Source organism: Phyllobates terribilis, unplaced genomic scaffold, assembly GCF_046119375.1.
Source record: "Phyllobates terribilis strain yellow unplaced genomic scaffold, ASM4611937v1 Scaffold_4__5_contigs__length_816908805, whole genome shotgun sequence".
Classification (NCBI taxonomy): Eukaryota; Metazoa; Chordata; class Amphibia; order Anura; family Dendrobatidae; genus Phyllobates; species Phyllobates terribilis.
Genome location: NW_027362764.1, coordinates 536689787 through 536714418, shown reverse-complemented (window position 1 = coordinate 536714418; position 24632 = coordinate 536689787). Strand labels below are relative to the sequence as shown.

Genomic DNA, 24632 nt, shown 5'->3' with positions numbered 1-24632 from the left:
GAGGAGCACTGCCAGAGCCCTGCAAAATGACCTCCAGCAGGCCACAAATGTGCATGCGTCTGCACAAACGGTTAGAAACCGACTCCATGAGGGTGGTATGAGGGCCCGACATCCACAGATGGGGGTTGTACTCACAGCCCAACACCATGCAGGACGCTTTGCATTTGCCACAGAACACCATGATTGGCAAAGTTGCCACTGGCGCCCTGTGCTCTTCTCAGATGAAAGCAGGTTCACACTGAGGACATGTGACCATAGGCCGGATTATAATGAGGTCAATCTGGGCTACCGGCCGGGGCTCCGGGGTGTCTATGGCCAGATTACCCTCATTATATGTGCGGCGCCGCGGCACATACCGGCAGACAGTGGGGGGGGGCCCCCGGACCGCTCCCCCAGCAGCGGCGCACTGCCACTTATTCTTCTTCGGCCGGGCCAGCACTGCAGCTGTTAACTTCCCTGTGCTGGCCCGGCCGCGTCACTGCTAGGAGACACGGCCCTGTGCACAGCTGTGTTTCCTAGCTGTGAGGTCACACAGTGCGCGCCCGGCCTGCACTGCTGAACCGGAGAAGAGCAGGTGGACTGGAGCCGAGCCGGTAGATGGTGAGTGTGAGAGAGTGTGTGTGTGTGTGTGTGCAGGCAGATATCATTGTGTGATGTCTGTTTATATGTATTTTTGTGTTTCAAATGTGTTTCTGCGTGTATGTATATGTCTGTATATGTTTGTGTGTGCGTGACTGCGTGCGGCCTCCCGCTGTGTCTGGGGGGGGGGTGCCGTGCAGCCTCCCGCTGTGTATAGATGGCGCCGTGCGGCCTCCCGCTGTGTATAGATGGCGGCGTGCGGCCTCCCGCTGTGTATAGATGGCGGCGTGCGGCCTCCCGCTCAGTATAGATGGCGGCGTGCGGCCTCCCGCTCAGTATAGATGGCTACGTGCGGCCTCCCGCTCAGTATAGATGGCTCCGTGCGGCCTCCCGCTGTGTATAGATGGCTCCGTGCGGCCTCCCGCTGTGTATACACTTTGTTCCAAATTATTATGCAAATAATATTTTCTCAGATTTTCCCAAATTACCTATATGAATTGCAGTCATTGTAATTTTCCAGTCAAATAACTATTAGAGTACAATTGAAAGGTTTTTGTACAAACTGCCTATGATAACAGTATATTTAAAAAAAAATAAAAAACTCAAACTGCACTCAAAATGCATGTTCCAAATTATTATGCACAGCAGAGTTTTCAACCTTTTCATTTTTATAAAGAACAAAAAAATGGTCATTTTTGAAATTATAAGCATTAGCAGGTTATTACAAACTGAAATCAAACAGTTTTCAACTCAAAAGTTTATTCTAGGTGATGTAACATTTGCACATAGGACCCCTTGTTTGAAAGGGGCTTCTGAACTCTCTCATTCATTGAATTTGTCAGGTTTTGGATGGTTTCTGCTTCAATTGTTTTGCATGAGGACAGAATACCCTCCCAGAGCTGTTGCTTAGATGTGAACTGCCTCCCGCCATCATAGACACTCCTTTCGATGATGCTCCAGAGGTTCTCAATGGGGTTGAGGTCAGGGGAGCATGGGGGCCACACCATAAGTTTGTCCTCTTTTATGCCCACAGCAGCCAGAGATGCAGATGTCTTATGTGCAGCATGAGACGGGGAATTATCATGCATGAAATGATCTCGATGGTCCAGATGGATGGAGTGGAGGACGGCTGGTTCATGGACACCCCATGCAAACACGGATACGGCGCCAACAAGGAGGAGGTGGAGTAATGTTTTGGGCTGGAATCATGGGGAGAGAGATTGTCGGCCCCTTTAGGATCCCTGAATGGGTAAAGATGAACTCCATAATGTATGTTGAGTTTCTCAAACAGCACTTCCTGCCATGGTTCAAGAAGAAGAACCGTGCATTCCGCAGCAAGATCATTTTCATGCATGATAATGCCCCGTCTCATGCTGCACATAACACATCTGCATCTCTGGCTGCTGTGGGCATAAAAGGGGACAAACTTATGGTGTGGCCCCCATGCTCCCCTGACCTCAACCCCATTGAGAACCTCTGGATCATCATCAAAAGGAGTGTCTATGATGGCGGGAGGCAGTTCACATCTAAGCAACAGCTCTGGGAGGGTATTCTGTCCTCGTGCAAAACAATTGAAGCAAAAACCATCCAAAACCTGACAAATTCAATGAATGAGAGAGTTCAGAAGCTCCTTTCGAACAAGGGGTCCTATGTGCAAATGTAACATCACCTAGAATAAAGTTTTGAGTTGAAAACTGTTTGATTTCAGTTTGTAATAACCTGCTAATGCTTATAATTTCAAAATGACCATTTTTTTGTTCTTTGTTAAAATGAAAAGGTTGAAAACTCCGCTGTGCATAATAATTTGGAATATGCATTTTGAGTGCAGTTTGAGTGTTTTATTTTGTTTTAAATATACTGTTCTCATAGGCAGTTTGTACAAAAACCTTTCAATTGTACTCTAATAGTTATTTGACTGGAAAATTACAATGACTGCAATTCATATAGGTAATTTGGGAAAATCTGAGAAAATATTATTTGCATAATTATTTGGATCACAGTGTAGATGACTACGTGTGCTCAATATTGAGTCATACAATTAATGTAAGGCTATGTGCCCACGATGCAGAAATGCTCCGGATTTTTTTTTAGCGTTTCTGCATCTCCCTGGCAGAAAAAACGGATGCGGATTTTACTTGCGTTTTTCCTGACAGGGACATGCGGAAGTGAAGCGTTCTTCACATACATTTCTGCATGCGGGTTGACAAGCGCTTTCCAAGCGATTTTAGCATCACTTGGAAAATGCTTGACAACTTGGTCACACTATATAAATTCATGCAACCAGCATGGATTTATATAGTTTGACCGTAAAAGAATGGTAAAAAATAAAAAATATAATTACCTTCTGATGGTCAAGTGACCTGTCACATGACTAAATGACGTCACGGCAGGTCCTTTTCAGACCATCGCGAGCTGACGCATCGGATAAAGACACCGAAGGCCATCAGAAGGTAAGTATAATATTTATTTTATTCTTTACACGTTCTATGGTACCCGGGTCCGGAGGAGAGTCTCCTCTTCTCCAGACCTGGGTACCATTCGCACATTGAAGCGCATGGAATCCGCATGTACAGATGCAGTGATGCGGATTCCATGCGTTCCAATGCAAGTCAATGGCGGCGAAAACGTCGCGCTTCCGCAAAATAATTGGTAATGCTGCGGATTTTTCCGCAATGATAATCCGCAGCGGAAATTTCCGCAGCATGTGCACAGCACATGTGGATTATCATTGGGGAACATGGCAGACCTTCTACCAAGCGTTTTTTTAAGCGTTTCTGCAGCGGAATTGCCACTGCGGAAACGCTTAAAAACGCATAGAGGGCACACAGCCTAAATAAAATTATTATAATTAATATTGTGCCAAATTAATTTCACGTCAACTATCACATGATCTATCACAGGGGATCATGTGACATGTGATACATCAGGTGTGTGTTGGGGAGGGGGGGGCCGCGCCTTCTAAACTGCCCGGGGCCCTTGCTACTCTTAATCCACCCCTGCATGTGACAGATGTGACAGAGTCTGGAGAGCGATCTGCTGCCTGCAACATCCTTCAGCATGACCGGTTTGGCAGTGGGTCAGTAATGGTGTGGGGTGGCATTTCTTTGGAGGGCCGCACAGCCCTCCATGTGCCCGCCAGAGGTAGCCTGACTGCCATTAGGTACCGAGATGAGATCCTCATACCCCTTGTGAGACCATATGCTGGTGCGGTTGGCCCTGGGTTCCTCCTAATGCAGGACAATGCCAGACCTCATGTGGCTGGAGTGTGTCAGCAGTTCCTGCAAGATGAAGGCATTGAAGCTATGGACTGGCCCGCCCGTTCCTCAGACCTGAATCCGATTGAGCACATCTGGGACATCATGTCTCGCTCCATCACCATCATGTTGCACCACAGACTGTCCAATAGTTGGCGGATGCTTTAGTCCAGGTCTGGGAGTTGATTCCACAGGAGACCATCCACAACCTCATCAGGAACATGCCCAGGGGTTGTAGGGAGGTCACACAGGCACGTGGAGGCCACACACAATACTGAGCCTCATTTTGACTTGTTTTAAGGACATTACATCAAAGTTGGATCAGCATGTAGTGTGTTTTTCCACTTTAATTTTGGGGGTGACTCCAAATCCAGGCCTCCATTGGTTAATAAATTTGATTTCCATTGATGATTTTTGTGTGATTCTGTTGTCAGCACATTCAACTTTGTACAGAACAAAGTATTCAATGAGAATATTTCATTCATTCAGATCTAGGATGTGGTATTTGAGTGTTCCCTTTATTTTTTTGAGCAGTGTATATTAATAAAGACATTATTTTCGGTAATTATATTTGCAAACATTTCTAATATAAATTAGCATACAGTAGGAGACAAATGTAACAAAATATTACTGAAAAATTAAAAGGGGATTCTTCAGGACTTTTTTTTTATTATTTTCTAGCAAACCACCAATATAGGCAAAAAAAAGGGTTGACAATTTATTTTCAGCACACTTTGTGTTAAGTTTTTGATTCATTTTGCATCGTTAGATTTATGCAAATTAGCTCACCTCCAGAAGGTAGAGAACAGTTTCTATATTGCTACCTTAAAGTCCAGTTCAAGAAAGAGCCTTAAAGGGGTTCTCCCACGAACAGAAGCAAAAGAGAGTATACAGACATTACTGCAGGGTATCAGAGCTGATTCTTTTTTCATAAGTTAAAATATTTCACTGCCTGTTTTTAAACAATGTTTCACTTCAAAGAAGCATTTGCAATCCCGTCTTGTAATGTCTGTATACTCTTTTGCTTCCTCCCCTATCCAGGAGATGTGATCTGATCAGACCATGTTCCTGCCCGATCAGACACAGCCATTACACAGTACACAGCAGGGGCACATTTATAAGATTATCTCAGCACAGGAACATTTTATTTAAACACATCCAATTGTGGAATTTATTATTATTCCAACATCTATTGATTAAAATGTATTATGTTCATGGGAAAACCCCTATAAACAAAACCAGCCAGTCATTTACAGACAGCTGTTTCAGAGTAATTTCTCATTAATGCTGGCTTGTTGCCAGGGCTTTGATGCAGACCTCTGTGGTGCAGGGTCTTGTAGATATCCAGCTGATATAATTTCTCCCTGTTTTGCACTGATGAGTAGCAATTAATCCTAAATAGTCTATGCATGGGTATCGATACCCAAGCCATATCAATTGAAGACAGCGCTTATCAGGAAGTCTCGCATATGAATTTTATTGCTCCATATAAGTGCATTAATAATGCTCTTTTTCAAGCCAACATATAACCCACTACACACACTTAAATATACCCCCATCTTGTAATTAAGCAATCAGTTTGGATACACCCACAATACATTGACATGCAAATATAACACATAGCTAGATGTCAATATGACAGTGATCATCATAAAACAAACACATATGGTGAGAGATAAATGATACACCTTAAGCATAATTGATCAGCCATATTAAGAAAGATGCCCTACTTGAAATATAACGTGTGTTCCAGCTCCACCCACAGGAAAAAAAGTGTTGTGCTACGTAGTTACAAGAATCACGATTTCTACTGTAGCGTCCGGCTGCCCACGTGATGGCAATATCGGCAAGAGCAATCCTTTTCCATAGTTAGTCTACCTCGCAGTTGTAAGTAAAAAGGTCTTAATTAAGCAGTATATTCTATAGAAATGCAGATCTAATGTCCCCTTAAAGAAAACAATAATGTTATATTAGCTACATTTTCCCAAAAGGTTCAAATTTGTATCTCTAGACACAACTAAGCTCAAATGTTACGATAAATTGCAATGCTGAGCCAGGTGTAGATAACCGCATGTAAGATTACAGCCGTAAAATCATTAAGTGATACTGCCATCTAGCCACTTTTAGGATTTGTTTGCCACTCTATTACGGGTGTATCCAAACCGAGATTGGTTAATTACAAAGACGCTGGTGTAAAGTGTCCGTATTGTGGGTTATATGTTAGCTTGAAAAAGACCATAAAGGTCAAAACGCTGCTGTACTTATATGGAGGTATAAAGACTTATATTAAATGTGGGGCGTCTTGATGACCACAGTCTTCAATTGATTTGGCTATTACCTTGAGTGGATTCCTTGGGTAAGCTTGGACTGGGACATTCCTTTAAGCCTAATGTACTGCAGATATGGTAATGTTATTCAATAACCCGTCATATCTCAACACTACTTTCTGTCCAGACGTGGTCTCCATACTGCCACCTATACGTAGGTCTGATCCTCCTAAATAAAGAGCTACTTTGCATTCCTTTTCCTATGGAGTCTGCAAGACGTCCTACACCAGCTGAATCTTTGCTAGGAGAATCCCTGGCATTTTTACAGCTTACCACTATCCGTATTTAAAGCCATGATATAAATGGAGTTTAATGGAACACCAATAAAAAAAAACAAGTCAAAAAATGTTTTTAATTTATTAATACCGATTAAAGTACTTGCCATTTTCCTTTTAAATCAGTCTAGCCTCATGTAAAAGGTATAACTTGTATACAATGTATATTGCACTTCGCAAATGTAGGAGGTTATATTTAAGAACAAGATATGTATACATTTTGGCAACAGTACGAGAAAAGTTAAATTACAAAGAACAGAAAAACAACTTGCATTACAAATTAAGGAATAATTTTGCAGAATTCAGCTTATGAAAAAGCCCCCCCCCACAAATACAAAATTTCTCTTTAATTTATTTCTTAATGTCAGAAGTTATGATTAAATCACATATAAACGATTATATATGGATAGGATACAGCATCCACCCAAGACTTCAAGAGAATATCCAACTTTGAATTCTGTTTTACCAAGATCTAAATATCTTGAAAGAGCTGTTCTGATTAATTAAAAAGTAGTTGGATCTTCTCTCTTCAGGTACAGATCTTCAAACTTCCTGCATAAACCTAAGTTAAAGGGAATAGTTCCAGGGTTATATTGCTCTGAGGGCATCATAAAGCCGCAACAAACACCCCGATTATAGCAGTGCGTCACATACTTGTCAACATGAGTTTTCATAAAATCACGAGATGCAGTGTGAGCAAAGTGATGTGTTAGCCCCAACTCACTCATCACTGTGCATAGGGAGAAAGCTCTCCAACAATGGGAGGGCCGCATGGAGTCTGCCAGTCGAAAACAGAACTTCTTAGCTTGTGCACATCATTCAGGGGACTCCAAAGCGCCCGTCGCTTGGCTCTAATACTTTTTTTTTTTTTAAATCTACACTATAGTGATAAGTGACACACCGATCAAATCATGTTCTGCCATTATGTTAGGTTGCCCTTCGATAAGACAGCATAAACCTGGCAACAGATTCCCTTTAGAATCAAATTTTGGCTACCTGACATCACCTCTACAGACATATAGTCTACAGTATATCATATATAAATATATACATACATACATAAATACACACACACAGTACAGACCAACAGTTTGGACACGCCTCAATTAAAGAGGTTTCTGTATTTTCATGTCTTTGAAAATTGTACATTCACACTGAAGGCATCAAAACTATGAATTAACACATGTGGAATTATATACTTAACAAAAAAGTGTGAAACAACTGAAAATATGTCTTATATTCTAGGTTCTTCAAAGTAGCCACCTTTTGCTTTGATGACTGCTTTGCACACTCTTGGCATTCTCTTGATGAGCTTCAAGAGGTAGTCACCGGAAATGGTTTTCACTTCACAGGTGTGCCCTGTCAGGTTTAATAAGTGGGATTTATTACGTTATAAATGGGGTTGGGACCATCAGTTGTGTTGTGCAGAAGTCTGGTGGATACACAGCTGACAGTCATACTGAATAGACTGCTAGAATTTGTATTATGGCAAGAAAAAAGCAGCTAAGTAAAGAAAAACGAGTGGCTATCATTACTTTAAGAAATGAAGGCAAGTCAGTCCGAAAAATTGGGAAAACTTTGAAAGTGTCCCCAAGTGCAGTTGCAAAAACCATCAAGCGCTCAAAGAAACAGGCTCACATGAGGACCGCCCCAGGAAAGGAAGACCAAGAGTCACCTCTGCTTCTGAGGATAAGTTTATCTGCGTCACCAGCCTCAGAAATCGCAGGTTAACAGCAGCTCAGATTAGAGACCAGGTCAATGCCACACAGAGTTCTAGCAGCAGACACATCTCTTCAACAACTATTAAGAGGAGACTTTGTGCAGCAGGCCTTCATGGTAAAATAGCTGCTAGGAAACCACTGCTAAGGACAGGCAACAAGCAGAAGAGAATTGTTTGGGCTAAAGAACACAAGGAATGGACATTAGACCAGTGGAAATCTGTGCTTTGGTCTGAGGAGTCCAAATTTGAGATCTTTGGTTCCAACCACCGTGTCTTTGTGCGACGCAGAAAAGATGAACGGATGGACTCTACATGCCCGGTTCCCACCGTGAAGCATGGAGGAGGTGTGATGGTATGGGGGTGTTTGCTGGTGACACTGTTGGGGATTTATTCAAAATTGAAGACATACTGAACCAGCATGGCTACCACAGCATCTTGCAGCGGCATGTTATTCCATCCGGTTTGCGTTTAGTTGGACCATCATTTATTTTTCAACAGGACAATGACCCCAAACACACCTCCAGGCTGTGTAAGGGCTATTTGACCAAGAAGGAGAGTGATGGGGTGCTACGCCAGATGACCTGGCCTCCACAGTCACCAGACCTGAACCCAATCGAGATGGTTTGGGGTGAGCTGGACCGCAGAGTGAAGGCAAAAGGGCCAACAAGTGCTAAGCATCTCTGGGAACTCCTTCAAGATTGTTGGAAGACCATTTCCGGTGACTACCACTTGAAGCTCATCAAGAGAATGCCAAGAGTGTGCAAAGCAGTCATCAAAGCAAAAGGTGGCTACTTTGAAGAACCTAGAATATAAGACATTTTCAGTTGTTTCACACTTTTTTGTTAAGTATATAATGCCACATGTGTTAATTCATAGTTTTGATGCCTTCAGTGTGAATGAGAAGGTGTGTCCAAACTGTTGGTCTGTACTAATATAAATATATATATATATATTTTATATCATTCAAGGGTGGACGCTAGCTTTAAAGAATGTAGTGTGTCTAAAGTAGATACTTAGTCTTATTAAATGGTGTAAGCATTTTATAGTTTAGTAAAAAAAGGAATAGAAAAAAAAAATGTTTTGAATTAAATTTGGAAATTAAAACTCCATTACAATGCACAAAATTTTGTGGTTTCTTCCTTTTTTGGTTCTGGATGGCCTATCATCAAACATACACATTGTAGTCTAAAATATGATCACAATCATTCCCGAAAAGGGATTGACCCATTTACCTTTTTCATTTATTTAAGATGTAAACCATGCAGGGTCTGAAGCGGTCATAAATTCTTCAATGGGTTTAAGGGCGAGACCGATAATATCAATGTAAACCCAAACAGTAAAGGCTTAGTGAGCACGCGCACAATGACAACTGCTTTGTGTACAAGGCACTATGAGGAACAGAGGTCTCACAAATGTCACAGAATGCATAATTCTTACAGGTGATACTATATGGAAACACTTACCAGAGAGGTACTGATAATTAGGGTCGTTGCATTTGGAAGTCATTTTAAAGCAGTTGTCCAAGACTACAACCTAAGCAGCAAAAGTCGCACTAGGGCTTGTAATCAATGCAAGGGTCTAGTAATAGCAAGAGGCACAAATAGGATGGCATTCAAGTGTGGTGGTTCTGACACCCATCACAGCCAATGATCCTTGTAAGCACAAAAACAATGACTGGACCCACTGGTCCTTTAAAATTTTATTTTTTTATTTTTTTTTATTTCTCCCTTTCTAGCAAATTAAAAAAAACAGAATCTTCCCATTTTGGAGGGGAGGGAGCTAGTACCCAGAGGTAATGGTCAATTTGCATTACACAAGCAGCTTCAGGCCTTCGACCAGTCATACCCAATGATCAGCTGTAAGCAGGCCCTGCGGACAACAGAATTTCCCAGTGTACTGAACCGCAGCTCCCATTGACATCAAGGGTAGAAAAGTTTCAGCTCCGGCCACCCGACATTCAAAGGCCGCAGGACCTGCTAATAGCAGTTTGGTGAGGGTGCTAGGTTTTGGACCACCAATTTGATAGTGATAACATATCCTAATGATAGGCAATTACTATTGTAGTATTGGACAACTCCTTTATAGCATATGTCACCTTCTAGGGAATGTCTGCCCAAACAACACAATGGTGTTCCCCATCTCTGTATGCAGACTCCCCATGATTCCTGGAACCTAGGTACAGACCTAAACTGGTCTGTAGCACAGAGCTGAGAAAGATTAGAATGCTAACCCAGGCTTTTGTAGTAAGTTGTACTCCGATGGTGGTTAACCGGAGGAAGTCACGTGGTCGCTAGATAGGTATCATACCCTGCTGAGCACACTATGGTAGGGGGCAGCTGTCAAACATTCTGTAAACTATATGGGGTTAGGCTGTAATGCACATTATTATGTTTACCACAATTTCTGAGACGTCAGATTTATATTTATTGGATATTTTCTAATAAGTACAGTAACCATAGAACAGGCATGAGAAGTAAAATAGCTTGATCCGATTTATCATTTGCCACTAAAGTATCTCTGTTTCTTGATGATCACATCCAAAAATTTTAAGGGGGAAAGGAACAAAGAAACCATTGCGTACACCATATCTGTATGCACAAATTCACAGTTTCCATCATTATTCACGAGTCCATCCACATGTCAGTACATGGCCAGACTGTAGGTATCCATTTAAAAACAAAATATAAAATATCTTTAAAGGGCTCGAAGTCTGACTTCATACAAACACAGATCAGAAACATAACAGGCCATCTTAAAATGATGCTCAGCTTTTGGGTCTGGACCGGAAACTGTTCTGGAAATTCTGTGGACGAGTTTTACTCTTCTGCCATATAAAAACGATACATCAAGGCAACAATGACAGCGGATATTGCTGGGATAATCCAGTTACTCCACAAGCTAGAATCGGAAAATGAGACATGGTTATTGTGAGCAGTTTATTATATGGATTCCTAATCAGTTAAGGTATATGTCCTCCTAAACGTATGTCATTGTAAATGGGTGTATGTGTATATACTATATCCATACACCCACAAACTATGTACGTACATACCTACATAAAAAATATATATATTATACACACACTCACCATCTCTATTATACACTATCTCTATCTATATACACACACACACACACACTGTGCAGAATTATTAGGCTAGTTGTATTTTAGAGGATTATTTTAAATTATTGATCAACAACTGTGTTCTCAATCAACCCAAAAGACTCAAATATCCAAGCTTAATATTTTTGGAAGTTGGAGTGGGGTTTTTTTTAGATTTGGCTATCTTACGAGGATATCTGTGGAGTAACTGGATACATTTGATGGAGCATTGTCCTGCATGAAAATCATGTTTTTCTTGAACAATACCGACTTCTTCCTGTACCGCTGCTTGAAGAAGTTGTCTTCCAGAAACTGGCAGTAGGTCTGGGAGTTGAGCTTCACTCCATCCTCAACCAGAAAAGGTACCACAAGTTCATCTTTGATTATACCAGCCCATACCAGTACCCCACCTCCACCTTCCTGGGGTCTGAGTCGGAGTGGAGCTCTCTGCCCTTTACTGATCAAGCCTCTGGCCCATCCATCTGGCCCATCAAGAGTCACTCACATTTCATCAGTCCATAAAACCTTTGAAAAATCAGTCTTAAGATATTTCTTGGCCCATTCTTGACGTTTTATCTTATGGTTCTTGTTCAAAGGTGGTCGTTTTTCAGCCTTCCTTACCTTGGCCATGTCCCTGAGTATCGCACACCTTGTGCTTTTTGATACTCCAGTAACATTGCAGCTCTGAAATATGGCAAAACTGGTGGCGAATGGCATCTTGGCAGCTTCACGCTTGATTTTCCTCAATTCATGGGCAGTTATTTTGCGCCTTTTTTGGCAAACATGCTTCTTGCGACCCTGTTGGCTATTTGCCATGAAATGCTTGATTGTTAGGTGATCACGCTTCAAAAGCTTGGAAATTTCAAGACTGCTGCATCCCTCTGCAAGACATCTCACAATTTTGAAACTTTTCAGAGCCCGTCAAATCTGTCTTCTGACCCATTTTGCCAAAGGAAAGGAAGTTGCCTAATAATTAAGCACACCTTATATAGGGTGTTGATGTCATTAGTCAACACCCCTCCCCATTACAGAGATGCACATCACCAGATTTACTTAATTGGTAGTTGGCTCTCAAGCCTATGCAGCTTGGAGTAGGACAACATGTATAAAAAGTATCATGTGATCAAAATACTCATTTGCCTAATAATTCTGCAGTGTGTGATAGATTATATATATATATATATATATATATCAAAAGTTTGGTCACACCTTCTCATTTAAAGATTTTTCTGTATTTTCCTGATTTTGAAAATTGTACATTCACACTGAAGGCATCAAAACTATGAATTAACACATGTGGAATTATATACTTAACAAAAAAGTGTGAAACAACTGAAAATATGTCTTATATTCTATGTTCTTCAAAGTAGCCACCTTTTGCTTTGATGACTGCTTTGCACACTCTTGGCATTCTCTTGATGAGCTTCAAGAGGTAGTCACCAGAAAACTTCACAGGTGTGACCTGTCAGGTTTAATAAGTGGGATGTCTTGCCTTATATATGGGGTTGGGACCATCAGTTGTGTTGTGCAGAAGTCTGGTGGATACACAGCTGATAGTCCTACTGAATAGACTGTTAGAATTTGTATTATGGAAAGAAAAAAGCAGCTAAGTAAAGAAAAACGAGTGGCCATCATTACTTTAAGATATGAAGGTCAGTCAGTGCGAAAAATTGGGAAAACTTTGAAAGTGTCCTCAAGTGCAGTTGCAAAAACCATCAAGCGCTACAAAGAAACTGGCTGACATGAGGACTGCCCCAGGAAAGGAAGACCAAGAGTCACCTCTGCTTCTGAGGATAAGTTTATCCGAGTGACCAGCCTCAGAAATCGCAGCTTAACAGCAGCTCAGATTAGAGACCATGTCAATGCCACACAGGATTCTAGCAGCAGACACATCTCTTCAACTACTGTTAAGAGGAGACTGTGTGCAGCAGGCCTTCATGGTAAAATTGCTGCTAGGAAACCACTGCTAAGGATAGGCAACAAGCAGAAGAGACTTGTTTGGGCTAAAGAACACAAGGAATGGACACTAGACGAGTGGAAATCTGTGCTTTGGTCTGATGAGTCCAAATTTGAGATCTTTGGTTCCAACCACCATGTCTTTGTGCGACGCAGAAAAGGTGAACGGATGGACTCTACATGCCTGGTTCCCACTGTGAAGCATGGAGGAGGTGTGATGGTGTGGGGGTGCTTTGCTGGTGACACTGTTGGGGATTTATTCAAAATTGAAGGCATACTGAACCAGCATGGCTACCACAGCATCTTGCAGCGGCATGCCATTCCATCCGTGTTGCGTTTAGTTGGACCATCATTTATTTTTCAACAGGACAATGACCCCAAACACACCTCCAGGCTGTGTAAGGGCTATTTGACCAAGAGGGAGAGTGATGGGGTGCTACACCAGATGACCTGGCCTCCACAGTCACCAGACCTGAACCCAATTGAGATGGTTTGGGGTGAGCTGGACCGTAGAGTGAAGGCAAAAGGGCCAACAAGTGCTAAGCATCTCTGGGAACTCCTTCAAGATTGTTGGAAGACCATTTCCGGTGACTACCACTTGAAGCTCATCAAGAGAATGCCAAGAGTGTGCAAAACAGTTATCAAAGCAAAAGGTGGCTACTTTGAAGAACCTAGAATATAAGACATATTTTCAGTTGTTTCACACTTTTTTGTTAAGTATATAATTCCACATGTGTTAATTCATAGTTTTGATGCCTTCAGTGTGAATGTAGAATTTTCATAGTCATGAAAATACAGAAATATCTTTAAAGGAGAAGGTGTGTCCAAACTTTTGGTCTGTACTGTGTGTGTATATACACACACACACACATACACTTATGTATGTACATACAGTGTGTGGTGCATGTAAAAAAATGTATTTCCATATCAAAAAAACTTGCACCATTATATAACACCTCCAAATGACAGAAAATAGGTTATACTTGAAGCCACAAAGTACTCAGCATCACTATTTTAAGTCTATTCAATCTATTCTAAACATTTCCTTTCTGCACAGTGGTATATTACACTTGGTCAGTATGGTTTTTAACAGTAGGGTGAAAAGACCATTTTTGTACTTTGGATAAAGTAAAGCTGAGAAACGTTTCACATTTAGTATAATTAATCTACTAGGGTTTCTCCATTCATTATAGTCCCATATTGGATACATTTTCCTGAACTGTACAGGAGAAGTTGTGAAAAGAAAGCCCCCTCTCTGACCGGATGGTCTGCAGCTATGTGCTGGAACTTCACCTGGCAGACTTCCTCTACATGTACATAATACTAAGAGCCCTCTCCATTTTACCCACTTCATCTCCATTTTAGACCTGAAATCAGAAAAGAATTATCTGGAAGGCAGCATTCAGTATTTACACTATGTGCAAAGCAAATGTAGGAGGAGGTCAGAAGAAATCCAGCCAAAAGCAGTCAAGCTGAAATTGATGCCAAAAATGAGGCCTAGTCTCCGAGATCTAATCCTGTTCCTGTTGTATTAAGGAATACTTCTATGTTAATCACTTTAAAAAAAGGCAAAAAAAAGCAATTCTTTTCATTTTTCCAAAAAAGAAAAATAAATGCTGCAGCCATTTTAGGGTGTTTTCACATTACACTTTTCTCCACATGCGGCCGTCTGCTTTGACGTGCACCATTTTCGCGCGTGTACGCCTACTGGAGGTGGACACTCAGTCGTAGCAGACAGCGCATGTTCGCTCTGCTAGCACCATTATAGTCTATGGCCCCATAGGTGCATACGTCTGAATCCAGTTTTGTGGGGTGGAGTTCAGACACAAGCTCCGACAGGACCCTTGAACGTGGAGAAAAGCGTAATGTGAAAACACCCTAAAATGTCTGCAACATTTATTTAACTTTTTTTTTGGAAAAATGAAAAGAATTGCTTTTTGCCTTTTTAAAAGTGATTAACATAAAAAGTAGTCCTTAAGTCAACAGGATTAGATCTTAAACAGGAATCCCGTTTTTCGCAGGTGAGGTTCGGACGCAAGAACCCACGATTGTACAGAAAAGAGCAAAGTAAAAGCACCTAAAGAAAAAAGAGGCTACTGAGATTCTGAAGTCCCTCTAGGTAAACTGTACATCCCACCTGACACCACATGGCAGCATCTGCGGAATTGTATAATGTAAGGCTGCGTGCCCACGTTGCGGATTACAAGCGTTTTTGATGCGGAATTTCCGCAGCGGAAATGCTTGTAAAATGCTAGGTAATCCGCACCCCATGGTCCCCAATGGGATTCCGCAAGTTCTATGCACATGCTGCAGATTTTTCCGCAGCGTTTATGCTGCGTTCAAAAATCCGCAGCATGTCAATTTATTTTGCGTTTCCGCAAGCGGAATTGCCTTTGTCCAATGCATTAAAAAACGCAAGGCAATTCCGCATGTGGAAAACGAGCGATAAACGCGTGCGGAATTCGCATGAGTTTTTCCGGGAGAGGACTTGCAGAAATGAAGCAGAAATTTTCTGCTTCATTTCTGCAACGTGGGCACATAGCCTAAGGCAAATAAGTGCACGGCTATGATTAGGCGGTGCCAATTAGTTTCATTTACTAGTAGGAGCCAAACTCTGAAACCCACCCATTATCTTATCAGAGACTTCCTTTTAGGTCTCTCACAAATGCTTTAGGGTATGTGCACACGATGCAGAAATGAAGCAGAAAATTTCTGCATCTCCCTGGCAGAAAAACGCATGCGGATTGTACATGCGTTTTCCCTGCGGATTCACATGTGTTTCCGCATGCGGATTGACAAGCGCTTTCCAGGCGATTTTAGCATCACTTGGAAAGTGCTTGACAACTAGGTCACACTATATAAATCCATGTAACAGGCATGGATTTATATAGTGTGACCGTAAGAATGTTTAAAAATAAAAAAATAAACCTATACTTACCCTCCGATGGCCCGGCGTGTGCTGCCGCGTTCGTTCCCGGCTTGTTCCTGGCTGCCGGGATATCGCGAGACACTGCGCTGAAGGGCCTGCGGTCACATGACTGACGTCACCGAAGGTCCTTCAGTCTTGCACGCAAGCAGAGGGAAGGAGACCGGGGGCCGTCGGAAGGTGAATATATCTTATTTTTTATTTTATTCTTGTTTTTACAGCTTTTTAATGGTACCTGGGTGTGGAGGAGAGTCTCATCTTCTCCACACCCGGGTACCATCCGCACATTAGAACGAGCCAATAACGCAAGTACAAATGCAGTCTTGCGGTATTGGCGCGTTCTAATGCAAGTCAATGGCGGCGAAAACGCCGCGTTTCCGCAAAATTAATGGACATGCTGCGGATTTTTGAGCGCAGCATAAACGCTGCGGAAAAATCCGCAGCATGGGCAAAGCTCATGTGGATTTCCATTAGGGAACATTGCTGCCCTTCTACCATGCGTTTTTAATGCGTTTCCGCAGCTGCAAAAACGCCGCGGAAACGCATTAAAAACGCATCGTGCGCACACAGCCTTACACTACAGCTCTCCTCATTCAGTTTATTCCTTAGATGACAAAGTAAAAGGATAAAAGACCCCACAAAGCATGGAGAGCTGATTGCAAACAGCAGATAAATTGTAAACTCCAGGCAACTAAACCAACAGCAGGAAGAAACTGACACATGCAGAACACAACCTGAAGAATCACTGCAAAATAGGACGTTTATGGTAAAAGTGGAAATACCTTGAATCAGATTCAGAAGTGGTAATAAACGTTTCCTAAAAGAAAAAAAAAATGAGTCAATGTTCAATTAACACTTAACAGAAATGTGGGTTTCAACATATTTTTATAAGCAGAACTAACTTCTAAAAGCATTCATGATATAAAAATAGATGTCGGGGTTTATTTTTTTGCTGTTTCCGACATTCCTAAATACAAACACACTGAGCCTGGATATATTCCTATTTCAGTAGAATCACATCTCTAGTAAAAGAAGGACCTGTCACCAGTTTTTGCTCTTATTTTATTCCTGATGCTGTCCTGAGTAATCCCGCTTTTGGTTTCTTCCTATATCTACCATATGGTTCCAGAGGTATGGGCCTTTTTATTCTGAGCTAATTTTTATGGTCTTATAGGACTCTCTCTAGGGGCAAGTCTTTAGGCGGCTCTGCATTATTACTCTGTGCCCCTTTGGTAATGACCATAAAATAGCACTGAATAAAACGGCCCATATCTCTAGAACAGTAAAACGGATTTATGAAAAAAAAAATAAAATAAACCCCCCAAAACATATTCAGGGGAACAACGGGAATAAATTAAGACCAAAATTGGCCAATTTTTACCTAGTCACAGGTCCCCTTAAAAGGAGTTTTCAAGCATTATAAAGTAATAGCGGATTGCTAGGGTATGGCATCACTGTATAAGTGGGAATTCAACAACTGAGAAAACCAATCGTCAGAATGAAGGGGATGCAGCACCAGGGTAGCGTTGCCTGCTCGTGACAGCAATGCTCTCTGTTCACCCATCAATAGGGATGGCCCCGGACCTCGCTGTGCAGGAACCTTAACAATTTAAGGACGGAGCCAATTATGTACTTAATGACCAGGCCAATTTTTACAGTTCTGACCAGTGTCACTTTAGGAGTTAATAACTCTGAAACATTTGAATGGATCCCACTGATTCTGAGATGTTTTTTTCATGACATATTGTACTTCTTGATGGTGGTAAAATTTCTTCGATAAGACTGGCGTTTAGTTGAGAAAACAACAAAAATTTGGCGAAAATTTTGCAATTTTCAAACTTTGAATTTTCATGCCTTTAAATCAGAGAGATATGTCACACAAAATAGTTAATAAACAACACTTCCCTCATGCCCACTTAACATCAGAACAATTTTGGAACCCAAATGTTTTTTTGTTCGGAAGCTGTAAGGGTTAAAAGTTGACCAGCGATTTCTCATTTTTCCAACAAAACCATTTTTTTTTTTTTTTTTTAGGGACCGCATCACATTTGAAGTGACATTGAGGAATCTACATGACAGAAAATACCCAAAAGTGACACCATTATAAAAACTGCACCCCTCAAGGTGCTCAAAACTATGTTTAAGAAGATTATTAACCCTTCACGTGCTTCACAGGAACTGAAGCAACGTGGAAGGAAAAAATGAACATTTAAAATTTTTTCACAAAATGTTTACTTCAGACCCATTTTTTTTTATTTTCACCAGGGTAAAGGGAGAAAATGGACCACAAAATTTGTTGAGCAATTCCTCCTGAGTAAGCCAATACCCCATATGTTGGGGAAAACCACTGTTTGGGCGCGCTGCAGGGTTCGGAAGGGAAGGAGCACCATTTGACTTTTTGAATGTAAAATTTGCTTGAATAATTAGCAGACGCCATGTTGCATTTGGGGAGCCCCTGATGTGCCTAAACAGTGGAAACTCCCCACAAGTGACACCATTTTGGAAACTAGACCCCATAGGGAACTTATCTAGATGTGCGGTGAACATCTTGAACCCCTAGGTGCTTCACAGAAGTTTAGAAACGTAGAACTGTGAAATTAAAAAATCATTTTTTTTTTTTCCATAATAATGTACTTTTAGCCCCAATTTTTTTTTATTTTCACAAGGGTAGCAGGAGAAAATGGACTCCAAATTTTTTTGTGCAATTGCTCCCGAGTACGGACATACCCCATATGTAGGGAAAACGATTGTTTGGGCACACGGCAGGGCTTGGAAAGGAAGGAGTGACGTTTGGAACCCAGACTTTGATGGAATGGTCTGCAGGTGTCACGTTGCGTTTCGAGAGCCCCTGATGTCAGGGTTTTCCACTGTTTAGGCACATCAGGGGCTCTCGAAACGCAACGTGACACCTGCAGACCATTCCATCAAAGTCTGGGTTCCAAACGTCACTCCTTCCTTTCCAAGCCCTGCCGTGTGCCCAAACAATCGTTTTCCCTACATATGGGGTATGTCCGTACTCGGGAGCAATTGCACAAAAAAATTTGGAGTCCATTTTCTCCTGCTACCCTTGTGAAAATAAAAAAAAATTGGGGCTAAAACTACATTTTCATGAAAAAAATGAACATTTTCAGTATGACCACCTAATGTTATCAAATTCTGTGTAGTACCTGTGCATCCAAAATGCTCACTATACCCCTGGATAAAATCCCTGAGGGGTGTAGTTTCCAAAATGGGGTAACTTGTCAGGGTTTTCCACTGTTTAGGCACAAGTTACCCCATTTTGGAAACTACACCCCTCAGGGATTTTATCCAGGGGTATAGTGAGCATTTTGGATGCACAGGTACTACACAGAATTTGATAACATTAGGTGGTCATACTGAAAATGTTCATTTTTTTCATGAAAATGTAGTTTTAGCCCCAAATTTGTAATTTTTGCAATGGATAATAGAAGAAAACAGACTGCATAATTTGTTATGCTATTTCTCCCGAACGCGATGATGCCCCATATGTTATCAGACATTACTGTTAGTCCACAAGTCAGGGCTGAGAAGGAAGGGGCACCATTTGGCTTTTGGAGCAAAGACTTTGGTAGAATAGTTTGTGGGCGACATTTGCAGAGCCCCTAAGGTGCCAGAACAGCAGGAAAACTCCAGAAGTGACCCCATTGTAGAAATGGCACATCTCAATGAATTCATCTATTGCAGCAGTGACTATTATGTAACATCCACGCCAGGCTATTATTATTATTATTATTGTTATTATGCCAGTTTATTGGCCATACATTGTGCCCCCAAAAAGGCCAGTGCCCCCATACATTTCTCTTGGTGACACACACCCAGTAAATTAAGTGCTCTCCCTGCTACAATAATGCCAAACATGTGGCTGCTTACTGCGGTGTAGGCACCGGGGGGCTGTTTGGCGTCATTTTCGGTGTTTTTTAGTTTTTACGGCATTCGCCAAACGGACTAAATAACGCAACAGTTTTATAGAGCGGGTCGTTCCGGATGCGGCGATACCAATTATGTGTAAGTTTTATTTGTTTATTTTTGTATTATCACAAACGCTGCGTTTTGAGCAGCAAAACGGATTTTAGTGATTTGTGTGCACTTTTTGTGTGTTTTTTTCAACATTTTATTTAACTTTTTTTTTTACTTTTTCACCAAGTTCCACTGTGGGACATGTGTGATTTTCACTTTAATAGCTGGTCTCAGTCTGTGCATGAGACCTGTCAGCTTATTGCTGGATCTCACAGGCCACGATCCTGGAATCATCACATGATCTCAGGGTACCATGGTAACCACTGGGACCTGCGATTCTCATCGCAGGGGTCCGATAGTTACTAATGGGGTCGCAAGACCCCCTGGTAAGCACTTAAATACCGCTGTCACGATTGACAGCGGTATTTAAGGGGTTAATCGGCCCCGATCGGTATAGGGAGTGGCCGAGGCCGATACTATAAGGTGTCAGCTGTCACACACAGCTGACACCCGCAGGAATCGCCGCCGCCAGGCGGCACTATTTACTTATTCCTCAGTGTCGCATTTTTACGGCGCTGAGAAATAAGTACCCTTAATGACCGAAGTGAAAATGCGTTACGGCGGTCATTGAGGGGGTTAAAGCAGCACTTTCACAATATGAGTGCTGTTAAAGATGCTTGTTTACAAATATCTCTCCGTGTAAACAGGCTGCTGATCACCCAATGATAGAGCAAAGTGCTTGTTCATCAGGTGAAATGATCTTTTTCAGACAAAAAATAAAAATAAGATAAATATAAAAAAATATATAAATTAGATATCTATCTATGGCTGAGCATCGTCCTGTGTAAACAGGCCTAACACTGCTAGAACTATGGCGATCCAGAATAGATCGCTCAGTGCACGGTTTACTTTTTCAGCCTGTGTAAACAGGCAATTACACGACCACTGATCAGCGGTTGTATAGGGTCGCTGGTCGATGCATGTAAACTGATTCTTAGGCTCTGTTCGTATCTACACAAGAGGCGCCATGAGAAGCCTCTGTTACAGATTCTGTAAAATTTGATAAGAGGAAGAGACATGCAGTGCCATTTTTCCCCCGACAAAGGCACAAACTCCATTATAAGTCAATGGTGGGTGATGTTGGCATTTTTCATGTAACAGATCTGGTAGTTATAAAGAGAAACCACAACTCTAAAGCTGGCTTAGCATTACAAGCCCTTTTTTTTTTACGTTTTCGATGCAAGCAGTACTCTCAGTGGTTTCAAGTGAATGGGGTTGCCAAAAGTTCCCTGCACAGAAAGTGGTGGTGGCGTTGTTGTGCTGCATCCCTGACACTGTTTCTACTTGCCGAATAATAGTTCTGCGGCATGTTTATTCCCTAGATTGTGTGGGTCCTAAAGGTCACACTACAATAGTGATGGGATAACCCCTTATCAGGGTCCATCAACATACAAAATTAGTAGGATTTATGTCTATGGCCTAAATATTAGAACCCCTCAATTACCAGTGTATTGGTCTGTTTCACTCTAATGCACACAGAAAGAAATATTAGATGCAATGTGGAGCAGAGCACTACACATACATGATGGAGAGGGTCTAACTATGCGGAGAAAGTAGCAAGGGTTCTAGAATTATCTGTATAATGACAATATCACCAGCAGATTCAGTATCCATATCAGAAGCACAGTCAGTTACATAGTACACTCACCGTTGGTTTCTGGATCTTGGATCGATCATCCTGCGGGGGAAAAAAAAAATGCTTCCATATTAAAATATGCTCAGCTGAATAGTAGGGAAAAATATTTATACTTCAAAATATTAATTATTGATAACCTCTTCTAGCATTCTAACAAGACATGAAGACGATTCTCAAGCAGCAGGATCTGACCTCACCAATTTGTAAGTGGTTTAACACCATGTGGTCTTAGAGGTAACCTGCGACTGTCCTCTGGGGTATCGGCCCATTGGTTAAAGGTGAAATATGCTGAAATGGATCTGACTGGCATGAGGGCAAAATAGCATATGCACAGGCCCGCTTACCCACGAGCCAAAACAGAACAAAAATGTACGATTTTGGCTCACAGAAGTGATTAAAGCCTACACGGGAGACCTTATGAGGATGCAATCAGAGAGATAGATATAATTTTCAGGCTCATGACTAGGCAACGACTTAACTTATTTGTTTAATCTTTCTGTATATATTCTAGTATGTACCAGCCAAGGGCGTAATGATCGCAGTCACAGAGGCGCCCATCGACACCAGCAGTTATTTCAGGTGGATGTGAGTCAGAGGATACACATTCAGCTGAAGTGTATTGTGGCGCAGAAACACGGCCGGGTCCCTGCATCGCAATAGACGCCGCCAGCCAATCAGAGGCCGGCAGCTGTCATCGGCATGGAAGTCACAGGCGGCGCATAGCAGTGATGCCATGCGTCTCCCATAACAGGCACGCCGAAGTTAGCTGCCGGCCTCTGCGCCGGCTATATAAGAGGACACCATGCGTTGTGGGAGCAGGGAAGGGTGAAAATTGTTTTTGGGGGTTTTTATTTATGTATTAGAGTACAGCAGCAAAACAGGGAGCATTTTTACAGGATGGACAGAAGCTGGGACATTATACCAGGAAAGGAAACACTAACTGGAAGAGTCTCAGAATGGGAAACATTATATCAAGAAGGGGTCCATGATGGGTGAAATAAATCCAATTTGTGAGACATTACTACATTATAGGGGGGAGGGGATATGCATTTCTTTATAGGATTTAGAACGCTACAAGGGTTAATACATCAGACCAATATGTAGGTGGGAGCCCAGATCCAAGTTTGCACTGGGGCCCAGCTGACTCTAGTTACACCACTGGTACTATAACATCATCTCTTTAGACCAAAGTATGTTGGATTAGGGTTTGTAAGAGGAACATAAAATAATAGTTGAGGGTACCTCACTGCCAATTCATGAATGTATGGTGCTGCACATAAAGCCAACACAAGACATAAAGTCACTCACGGGATGAAGTTCTCCTATTATAAAATCTTTTGACATGTTTCTGGCATCTGTAGAGTGTCCAATGTCTTCGAATGTCTCTGTGGCATCCCCTCCAGCCTGTTCCCGGAGAACTTCTTCGCCGCCAGGATGCTGAAATCAACACAACACAATTAACACAATTAATAAGGAAATCTGTCTTTAATCCTGACATGGTTAAGAGAACACAAAAGGCATATTCCACAAAACCCAGAGAAGGAGAATGTACCCAACATAAAAAATGTACCCATGTAAGCATTTTCCTTTTAAACAGCTATGGCAGCTTTTGTGGTAGGATTTAAGGCAGTATGCCTGCATTAGTGAAGTACAACACATTTTGGATAATTATATCTATGTGACTAAAACTATCATAGGCGATTGTCATTAATTGGATCCTTCTGTCTGCGGCCATCTGTGGAGTCTGACCTCAAATACACATTACTGTCTGCAGGAAAATGATGCGTGACCTCCAAGAAAATATAACGTTCAGATTGTTCTGCTCAAGCGGCTCCATTCAGTGCACTGTATACGTTTCCTACAATTATACATGGCTTTGTTAGCTCAGGGTTCCTGAACAGCTTGAACCCACACAGCGCAGCTATTATTCTCTGATAGATGATGGCTTTGTTTTTAGTTAGTCCACAACTCCATGTGTGTGAGGCGTTCTAGCAGCAATTTTCTTCTGCATATTTCCATGTCAGATATTAAAGGAGTTGGCTGCTTATTAGTATCTGCTAAATGACAATAAAATATGAAATTATGTACGGTATCTCTAATATTTATTATCTATTTGATGGTAATTCCGCAATAAAAGAAGCTGCCAAAGTAAGCAATGGAGACCAGTCCTTTCCTGCCCCATGTGATGAGCTTTACACAAGATTGCCTATCCACTGTATCTATGTAGGTGTTCTACTGTCCATTACTGTGTACGGAACAGACATTTACATTGAGTTTTTGGGATTTATGTTGCCAAAATATGCAAAAGATGCAGCCAACCAGAGCTAAGGCCCTCCACCCATGGAGGCAACCAGAGCTGAGGCCCTCCACCCATGGAGGCAACCAGAGCTGAGGCCCTCCACCCATGGAGGCAACCAGAGCTGAGGCCCTCCACCCATGGAGGCAACCAGAGCTGAGGCCCTCCACCCATGGAGGCAACCAGAGCTGAGGCCCTCCACCCATGGAGGCAACCAGAGCTGAGACCCTCCACCCATGGAGGCAACCAGAGCTGAGACCCTCCACCCATGGAGGCAACCAGAGCTGAGGCCCTCCACCCATGGAGGCAACCAGAGCTGAGGCCCTCCACCCATGGAGGCAACCAGAGCTGAGGCCCTCCACCCATGGAGGCAACCAGAGCTGAGGCCCTCCACCCATGGAGGCAACCAGAGCTGAGGCCCTCCACCCAAGGAGGCAACCAGAGCTGAGGCCCTCCACCCATGGAGGCAACCAGAGCTAAGGCCCTCCACCCATGGAGGCAACCAGAGCTAAGGCCCTCCACCCA

At 42.2% G+C, this 24632-nt stretch overlaps 1 protein-coding gene across 1 annotated transcript in view; it reads right to left on the bottom strand.

The window, feature by feature from the left end:
* Positions 1 to 9585: 9585 nt before the first annotated feature.
* Positions 9586 to 24632, bottom strand: part of CYB5A (cytochrome b5 type A) — a 34508-nt gene continuing 19461 nt past the window's right edge. The window contains exons 2-5 of the mRNA XM_073678952.1: positions 23120 to 23248; positions 21824 to 21853; positions 16920 to 16954; positions 9586 to 11053 (exon numbers count right to left, since the gene is read on the bottom strand). Of these exons, the coding sequence (XP_073535053.1) occupies positions 10972 to 11053; positions 16920 to 16954; positions 21824 to 21853; positions 23120 to 23248 (276 nt within the window). The 3' untranslated portion in view covers positions 9586 to 10971. The remainder of the gene's footprint in view (positions 11054 to 16919; positions 16955 to 21823; positions 21854 to 23119; positions 23249 to 24632) is intronic.